Genomic DNA, 10,174 nt, shown 5'->3' on the forward strand with positions numbered 1-10,174 from the left:
AGATCTGTTACACAGGGTAACCCTTTTTCAGTTTACTATCAGGTTCTTTATTACACAGTAATAAAGATTGTAAAGAGCGCAAATGTGGCCAACCAATTGTGAAATAACTATAGATTTCACTAACTGGGAGACTCAAGATTCAAAACACTGCCGTTGTATCTGCAATACATAGCACCAAAGCCTGAAGTTAAAGCCAACGGCTAGGCTCCTGTTCAGAGAGTCTACAAATATACTGTCAAGCCCATTTTATAGAATTGTGGCCAGATATTAACATTCTTTAGCACTGATAAATTCTGTCAAGTCTGTTCTCATCAAAGCTAGAGGAAGATCAAACAGGGAAAGAAGATGGCAAAACCACCGCAGTGACCACACAAGGAGGGCCAGCCCACAGAGGTAGGCCTTGTTATCTATCTCTGGAGGAAACCAACAAAGAAGAAATAAGGGCAACATGCTTGCAAAGGGGCAAGGCAAAGCACTAGCAGCCCGTTAAGAAGGAAAGCAATAGAATGCCCATTACGAGGAGGTAAACATCCCACAGCAGCACCTGGATGTCCTGTGGGACAAGGCATGTGATCTGAAGTGAGCCCTGTGACGAGATCCCTTAGGCAATGCAGCTCTGCAGGAGGTGGGTACCCTGAAAGAGAAGACAATGGCAGGGTTTCCTGGGGGATGTCCCACTAAAGGAGGCAGGTGCCCTGCAGCAGAGGGTGACATGAAAGAGAAAAATCAAAGCAGGACGAGCCATAGATGGCAGGATCCAGTATTTTCATAATGCCAAAGTATCACATGTTGCACTTCAAGCAAGCCTTTACCACCATCATAAACAGGGTCCATAGAGAGAGTCAACCCTGAGGCATGATACAAGACTGACACCTGGAGGAAGCCATGAGACATACAATGGGAAAATCACTCCAATGCTGTGGATTCTCCCCGGAAAAATTCTTTTCTATGCTTGGTAAACAATTATGTTACTTGCTTCAAAAAGCTGCACATGCAGCTTGAAACCCAAGAATGTCTATAGTATGACCACAGGAAAATAAAACAATCAGGTTAGAGAAGCTAAAGTAGTCAGTGAGCCCACGGACAGGCGATGTTCTGAGCCTGTCAAATCATCCTTCCCTGGGTTGCTCAGTTTGGAAATCTCTTTTTTCACTGACAGAACAGTGAAGCAAAAGAAGCAGCAGAAAGAAGAACTCTGTAGCATTCTCTTCTACAAAAAAGTAAAAATAAAAAGCACGAAGAGGGTCTCCAACAGGACCATCTTCATCTTTGCTTTCAGAAAGCAACCAATACGGAACCTCCAAAAAACAAGGCCCACATTAAACTCTGAACTGAATTTCAGCAATAAGGATCACATAATCAAAAAGAGAGAATAATTCATGGTGGTCCTTGTTCCCTCCTCTGTGTGCAAGTTGCCACCCAACTAATTAGCATAATCACCCACACCAGAAGCAGGTTGTTCTGATATCCAAATCAAGCAAGTGTGGTTGGATGGGCTGGTTTACAACCCACACTAGACAACCACCCATGCAGGGTTCAGGATTATTATTATCATCATCATCATCATCATCATCATCATCATTATTATTAGAACATTTCTATGCCGCCCCTTGCCGAAGGATTAACTGGGACCCATACCTGGTGAGGGTAATTATACTAATCAGATGGCTTGCACACACAGGGAAGGAAACTAAGTCACCATGAACTATTTTCTCTCTGCAAGTGTTTGAACTTGCCCATTATTAAAAGGAGTGAGACGGCTCTGCTTTTAACATAACACCTGGCCAGTTGGCACCCTGCTAGTCAACCAAAATATTTTTAGCTATCCATGTTGCACTTTTTTTCCCTCCAAAATGGAAACAAAACCTTTAACCCATTTTCATGAGTAATTTGGCCACCTTGGACTTTTGAGACAGTCACTAAGAAGGTAGATCCAGTCACTAGGAAATTTTCTGATTTATCGGCTAAGCTATCGAAATCACTTTATTCTTTTCGGCGCCAGGCCAAAACCTTTTTATTTTCCCAATGTTTTAAGACCTGACTGTTTTAATTGCTGTTTTATTGTTAGATGAATTTTTAGGACACTGTGTTTTATTTTTTTACATTTTGTATAGTCATACCGGCCCAAGACTTCAGTAATAGGACAGTCTAGGAAAGTATGGATGGATGGATGGATGGATGGATGGATGGATGGGGGCTGCTGTATCACTGAGTGGACCAACCTTTTACAGAGCTAAAACTCTCATTAAAAAGTCTCCATACTCTTGCTATAGCTTTCCTATGTAACCATCAAACTAAAAGTCAGATATTCTCTCCCCCTCAGACCATCTGCTCTGCATAAACTTGCGCATATGCTCTGGGACTCAACCCTCTACTCAAGTAGGTAACACTACCAGATATGTTATCCAGACTTTAAAATATTTTTATTTGAAATTCTGCTTGTGTGTGTGTGATCATTGGCTTCCCTGATACTTCTCCTTAAATCTTGGGTTCCTGCCCCCCAATACACTTTTTATTTTGGATATTTGGTCATATTGTTTTAAAAAGGGTATCTTACTCTTCCCCACATGAAAGACTGCATGGTGACAAAGCTACTGTCCGTCTTAAGACTGTAAAAGAGTTCAGTTAAGACCTCTCTTTCTGGACTTTGGGAAGGAAAATCCAAAGCAACCTTTCTTTTTTTCCTGGGTCTGAACAGAGGGGTCCTTAGCAATGTGATTGAGAAACTATCAGAGTTTATTTTTCCTGGGGAACCATAAAAGGGAGTTACCCCCTCATACTTTCATAACAACAGGCAACAAGATAATAGTGTAAAAACCCAACATACAGGAAATGCACACCAGCCCAGCAGAGTCTTCTAATATGATACTTACACTGTCCATTCAACCTCCAGATGTACATACTGACATTAAAATGTATGTGTTAGAAGTACAGTAATACTTCAGTTCACAAATGCTTCTGTTCGCAAACAATTCTGTTAGCAAACAGAAAGTCCGGCAAAATTTTGCTTCTGTTCGTGAACGCTGCATCGGGTGACAAACACGATCACGGCCATCTTCCCTGCTCTGCAACCACACGTCAGAGCGTGTTCGAGCAGGGAAGATGACCGTGATCATGTTCGCGCCATCTTCCCCACTCTGACACATGGTCGCAGCTTCCTCTAGTCGAGATGGCGGTCGCAGACTCTTCCTCCAAACAATGACCTCCTCCCCACCCACCTTCCTGTCCTCCGTGTCAGAAGTCACCTCAAGCAAAGGTAGTGTTCTCTCTCTTCATACTGTACGATACTGTACTTTATTTCATATTTTTGTGGTTAAAAAAATACATATGGGTCAGAACGAAGTAACGTTATTTACATTGAACCTTATGGGGAAATTTGACTCAGTTCATGACCAATTTGGATAGAGGAACGAATTAAGTTCATGAACCGAGGCACCACTGTAATAGACCTGCTGTCTTCTGTGAGCTAACGGAATAAAGACAATCAACCAAGTTTATCTGACATAAATACTTCACACTCTTAAAGCTCAGTCAAAGGGATGCTGGTGTTGTTCTATTCATCTAAAATGCATACTTTTCATGAAAAAATGCCTGAACATCTGCAGGCAGAGCAATTTTCATCCAGGGAGAGGAGACTGTTAAGCAACTTTTTTGTATCTTTGTTTTACTTTTTACATTATATACTACCCTTCTGCCAAAAGCACTCAGAGGCAATTCATATTTTGTGTAAGCTATTACCAATCTAAAATGTAACAAAATTAATGGTGAGAAGAAAGGAAAAAAGCCAATTCAGATATCAGGATGACTGCACATCATAATGAAAACCTACATTTTTAGTGTTGCATTCATTGTAAACAAAATGTAGCATGGTTTATGATATTAAGAGTATTAAGACATAAAACTCTGTTAAAATCTTATCAAATGTTTAACACATAAGTTCAAGTGAGGTGCCCCCACCTTTTGCACAATTAAGAACTAACAATACCGGTGCTTAGGCCAAGGTGAGCAACTTGTGGCCCTCCAGAAGTTTGGGCCTAAAACTGCCATCAGCCTTATCCAACATAGACAGAGAGACTATTATACCAGGTACTGTTTTCTTGTTGCTGGCCAGGTTCCTACAGTGTCAGCTTTCAAATTTGCGGCTGTGACTTTTTTCAAATAAACTGTAGTTGCTTGCTTTCAATGCGTGTAATTTTTCACAAAATTACCAGAAATGGAAACATTAGATCATCTTCCAGTCCCATGCCCCTGAAGAAAGAGGGTGCTATACTGCACAGGAGAATTTTCACTCACAAATGGCTAGAAAGACTTTGTAGTAAGTTGAGAACCTATTTACTGTAGTACACATATGTTCCACCACTGCTGGTCTTGGAATCTAGTCTAGAACAGGAAGACCATGCCTAGTACAATTGTTTGGTGTGCAGATGAGATTTTGGGATGAAATGCCTCTCTTATCTACTTGTACTTTGGATGAAAGGCCTCCCCTACCCACCTTTCATATTGTATGAAAAGTAGTTCCTTAGCTACAGTCACTTTTCCACTGCTCTTCACTCTCTCTTTTTACCCTTAATGGAACAAGAAATGCCTGAATTCCAGAAATGAAGAGGCACTTAGCATAGGGCGATCATAACACAAAATGATCATACCACAAACGGCTCCAAGAGCTCTTGGAGTATGCCAAAGAATTTCAAAAGAAGATTAGTCTATGCTTCATAGACTACAGAAAAGCCTCGATCACAAAAAGCTATGGGTAGTCTTAAAAGAACTAGGTATGCCTCAGCACTTGATTGTCCCGATACATAACTTGCATTGTGGACGAGAAGCTAGTGTGAGGACAGACTATGAAGAAACAGAATGGTTTTCCATAAGCAAAGTCACCTGTTCAATCTGTAAACTAAGTATTATAAGAAAATCTAGCTTAGGATCAGAGGAAGGAGTGAAAAGTGATGGAAGACACATCAATAATTTAAGATATGCAGACTTCTATATAACTGGCAGGAAGCAGCAGTAAATTGAACAACTCCTGATTAAAGTGAAAGAAGCAAGTGCAAAGGCAGGACCGCAGCTGAATGCTAAAACAAAAATAATGACTATAGAAGAATGACAAACATTAATATCAACAATGAAGAAAGTACAATTGTGAAAGATTTTTCATACCTTGGCTCACCCATCAATTCAAATGGTAATCGCAACCAAGAAATTAGAAAACAACTGAAACTTGGAAGAATAAGAATGAAAGAACTAGAAAAGGCAATCAAGCCTAAAGAATATATCACTGGAGACCAAGGCCAAGATCATCCATATTATTGTATTCTCAATCAACGTGTAGGGCTGTGGAAGAAAGCCAACAGGAGGAAAGCAGGTGCATTTGAAACACAGTCCTGGAGGAAAGCTCCACAAATACTCTGGGCTGGCAGAAGGATGAAAAAGTGGATGCTAAATCAAATTAAGCCAGAATTTTCCCCAGAAGCAAAAGGTATGCAACTGCAGCTGTTGTTCTTTGGACATATCATGAAAAGGCAAGTCTTACTGGAGAAGAGAATCATGCTAGGAAAAGCTGAAGGAAGAAAAAGAGGGAGGAGCCTAACTATGAGGATCAATTCCATCAAGGAAGCCACAGCCTTGAGTTTACAAGAGCGGAGTATGACTGTCAAGGACAGGCCGTTTTGGCCAGCATTCAACTATAGGCTCACCATAAATAAGAGGTGACTTGACAGCACATAGCAATAACATCTCCCTCTCCCCTCTATCTAATAAGCTTTCCCTTACCAACCCCAAACAGATGTGAGCTATTTTTCTCCATCCGTAAAAGGAATGATATTCAATGGAATGCTAGAGGAAAAATAACTTCAAAGGAGAACAAAAAGTAAGGTGGAAAAATGCAGAAGGAGCATAATTAATTTTATTATTGCATGTGGATTTTGTCATTCCTCCAAAGAGATCCCAATGTAATTAATCCACACACTGCCACCCTATTTTATCCTCATGACAATATTGTGTGAAATAAGTTAGCCTAAAAGATGGTAACTGACCCAAAGTCACCCAATGAGATTCACAACTGGCTTGGAGCTCCTCAGCCTACAGATGCCAATGGCCTAATTACTATGGTAAGATGTGCTACCGTGGCACAGACTGCAGTTTTATAGTACAAACTTCTCAAATGTATATACTCAAGAATCTTCAAATGAGAATAAATTGGATGTTACATTTGCTTTAAGAAGCACCTGCATTTAGACAGAAATGTTTTCACTTGCCACAGACTATTTCCCTAGACAAAGAATATGTTTCTCATTCCAAAAACTAGTTTCTAAAGCTCTCACTTGCACAGATGCAGAGATGTGTAATCTTTTCAGAGCAGCTAGAGAAAATGCTCAACACTACAGGAGTTGCTGTCAGCCTTCTGTGATTGCACACTCACTGCCTCATTCCTGGAACAAATACTCCATGAACCACAACTACATGGACAAGCCAAAACAGTAGTTTATTTCCCTTAACAAGCTTGATACTGCAAACATCAATCACCAGTGAGTTCTTAAACTAAGTTCATTTTTCCACCATTCATTACAAAACTTTCATCATTCATTATGAATGCAAGGCAACATCAGAGAGAGAAAAGCCAAATTAGGTGGGAAGGGAAGCTACTGAGGTACTGATGGTGAAAAAGCTGGTCCCAGGCCAAGAGCAGGCTGCCTTGCACTTTGCTTCAACAGTCTTGCTGCTGGTTCTTCTGCTGGGATGGACAGAAGCCAAAGCAGTGACAGGACATTTGGAGCAGCTGTGGGAGATGCTTAGTTCTTCTGCACTGCAGAGCACATGGCTCCTGCAACATTCCAAGTGTGTTGCAAACAGATAACAGAGCAGAAGTAACATGTGAACCACCTCTTCACCATTCCTCCTCCCTGCCCTCATCACATCTTCCACCCTCCAGCCTACTTCTCCCCCACACCCATCTAATAACACTTCCCATCTATGCTGCCTACTTTTACCAAATGTCCCCCAATACAGAACTCTGTCCAGTCTCTTACTTCTTACCTGATCTCACAACATCTCAGCCCACTTCCCACCAAAATGCACCCTACCTTGTTTTCCTCAAAACCAAGCTCTGCACCTATGCCTTTGCCCACTCTATCCCTCTGAAGCCATCTTCTCTTGCTTTCTGTGCACACACCAAGCACCCAAGACAACCTCCTCTTGCTCTCTCTTGCTTCAAGATGATCCGTAAGGGTGGGACCATTCACTAACTGCGTATTATTCCCTCCAAAAGGGAACAGTACAGACCCAGTCAATCTGGAGCACATCAGAACCCTCAGCTCTTTGCAAACAAGTCCCACCACTACCTGCCCCATACACAGCCCTCAGCACAGTCATTGATGCTGTTCCCATTCCTGGATGCCTCACCACAAGCCAAGCCATCTTTTGCTTTGGACTCAATCTCTCAGGCAATACTCAGTGCTACTTCGCTCCCATGTCAGTCCAGGCTGCTGGCACGCATCCCCTCAGGCAAGGCACAGCGTCTGGAAGAGGGCGGCAGGAAGCTTGTATCAAATGCTGGCATCCTTGGAGGGGAAATGGCACATGGGAAAAAGCAAACCAAAGAGCTGAAAGTGGCTCCCCAGTACAGAGCTTGAGGACTTGGCCTAGGGAGGTGTGGGAATAAACCCCTGCTCAGTCATGGGAGTTGCTGAATGAACTTGGCCCAGCCTCCATTTATCAGCCAGGCCCACCTCAAAGAGCTTTCACAAGTGTAATGGGGAAAACACAGTTAGCCACCCTGAGCTTCTTGGAAGAAAATGTCACAGAATGCAAAACCCTGCTTGGGGCAGCCCAATCATCAAGAGGCTACCCTGTGACGCCGATCCAAATGTTGCCTACTTTATAGTGACCTTTCAGGACTGCCATCCCACTCAGCTTCTTCTCCCAGAGTGGTGCTTGAAACAGCCACACACACCCATGCATCCCTCCAACTGGGATTCACTACCTCCTTTCCCACGCCTATATATACTCTGCCCTCCTATCAGCAGAATTCCTCAATTCTTGGCAGTAGTCCAGCATGTCAGACTAGCTCTCTAACCTCATCTTCTGGCACGCCAGCCTCAGCACCATTCCTGAAGGCACTATCCACCATCTCCTGGCATACTGCCCCTCTCTTGGCCTGCCCACCACCCCTGAGACAAGAAGTCCTTCGGTGACCCTCTCCTCACATCCAATGTACCAACTATCCATCCTTTGACAGTGCCATCTCATCCGTGCCCTTCTGTTGCTGCCGGCAGTTTCTGCCTACTTTTTCTCATTCAGAGACTTGAATGAGTTTACAAGCTGCAAATCACCAAATCCATCTCATAACTTTGATAAACCTTTTCAGCTAGCTGCTGTCTATAAACTACTACATACAGACAGCGAATAAGGAAATCTACAATACACGCATCTCTAGAAAGCAGTAGTGCCCGAGTGGCAGAAGACATGCTTTGTATGCAAAACATCTTTCAGAATTAGTCTCATGGGATATCAGGCTTTAAAGTCATAGAATGTCTTTAAAGAGAAAACTATTGCAAATAAAAGCAGACCCAGTGTGGTGTAGTGGTTGGAGAGAATCTGACTTCCAGCCCCCACCTGGGCCTTGATGTCCACTGAATAATTTTGAGTCAGTCCCTGGCTCTCAACCTCATCTAGAAACAGGATAGTTGTGAGGAAGGGTCAAGAGGAGTATATAAGCTGCACTGGCTTCCTTGGAGGGACACAGGTAGGTTGTACATATAATAAGGAATAACAATAGAGGATGATTGTGATAGATAATAAATACACATAATAGCTGACTACAGTTAGGATAACAATACTAGGAGGATCAAGAGCAAAATGATGGGCAGGACCACTGGCTAAGAACCCAAAGCCTCTCCCAGTTGGGCGAAATGGGGAAGAAGTTGAGGTTCCCAGGAGAATTAACCTTTCCATAATTAGAGTACAATCCTATGCCTGTTTAGACAGCAAAAAAATCCATGCTGGCTGACCAAGCTGGGTGCTGTAGGACTTTTCTCAGTCTAAACAGGCATAGAACTGCAGCTGTAGAGGCTCCAGATCATTTTAGCTCCTATTATTATATTGTTCATTTAATTTCTATACCACCCAATACCGGAGGCTCTCTGGCTGGTTTACTACAGCACACTAAAAATACAATACTTTCCCAATCCCCATTGTCTTTTGGCGTTCGATTATGCTGGCAACTGAAATGCTGGGGCTGAAGGATGCTGGCTGAGGAATTCTGGGGGCTGTAGGAATTTTTTCCCTCTGTCTCCACATACAGAAAATTGTAGCCTCAAGACCTAACCCTATGCCTGCGAGGCAGAGAAAAGTCCCACAGTTCCCAGAATTCCCCAGCCCGCTAGGGGGATGCTGGGAGTTGCGGGACTGTTCTCTGTCTCCACAAACACAGGCTCTAACCCTCTTGTGGTATTCTAACCATTGTTATTATTCAGATAGCTCTGGGTTCAAAGCCTTCCCTTAAAACCACCTCGCAAAAGCAGAGCCAGGATAAAAGGGAATCCGCCTCTCTGCCCACCCCGCGCCCCATTCCCCAACACGGCTCCCCAGGCCCCTCGCCCACCACCACTACAGGCACCATCATCCCCACGCCACGCGCGCCAGCCCTCTCCCTCCCTGGCTCGCTCTCGCCCCACGCACCGTCGAGGGAGACGAACTGCCCGACGGCCGACGAGCCGCCGCCGCTGTTCTCCACGAACTGAACCTCGGAGACGATGATGTTGTCCTCCAGCACCGACCCGCAGCCCGTGCACACGGCGTCGCCCCGGGCCGAGTCCACCTCGATCTCCGAGCCGCCGCACGCGGCGCAAACGCGCCCGCCGCCGCCGCCACCGCCCGGCATCTTCCCTCGGTAGAGCCGGCCGGCGCCAGCCGCCCCGCGGATAGTGCAGACCCGTCCGCACGCGGCCGGCCGGGGCGGTCGCACGCCGGGCCGGCACAGGCCCCCGACCTGGGCAGGCGACGCTCCGAGCCACACGCGGCCGCACTTCCCTCCTCAAGGCCTCAGCCCCGTCAGTCTGCCGGCTGCCCGAGAGCGAGGAGGAGCCGCGGCCTGCAGACGCCGCCCCTTCTCGCGAGGCCTGCTCCGCTGGGCCCGGGCGGCCGCGCCTCCCGCCGGCGAGCGGGGCCTAGTTCACCT

At 44.8% G+C, this 10,174-nt stretch overlaps 1 protein-coding gene across 4 annotated transcripts in view; it reads right to left on the minus strand.

The window, feature by feature from the left end:
- Nucleotides 1-9,961, minus strand: part of BRF1 (BRF1 RNA polymerase III transcription initiation factor subunit) — a 48,271-nt gene extending 38,310 nt beyond the window's left edge. For 3 of the 4 annotated variants that reach the window (XR_006415326.1, XM_044436365.1, XM_044436364.1), the window contains exon 1: nucleotides 9,676-9,961. Coding sequence is in view for 3 of the 4 variants with exons in the window: in XM_044436365.1 (XP_044292300.1) it covers nucleotides 9,676-9,877 (202 nt within the window). In the remaining variant the exon portion in view is untranslated. The remainder of the gene's footprint in view (nucleotides 1-9,675) is intronic. The other variant, XM_044436363.1, reaches the window with a different exon arrangement.
- Nucleotides 9,962-10,174: the final 213 nt, after the last annotated feature.

This window comes from Varanus komodoensis, unplaced genomic scaffold, assembly GCF_004798865.1.
Source record: "Varanus komodoensis strain SLA01 unplaced genomic scaffold, ASM479886v1 scaffold3, whole genome shotgun sequence".
Taxonomy (NCBI): Eukaryota; Metazoa; Chordata; class Lepidosauria; order Squamata; family Varanidae; genus Varanus; species Varanus komodoensis.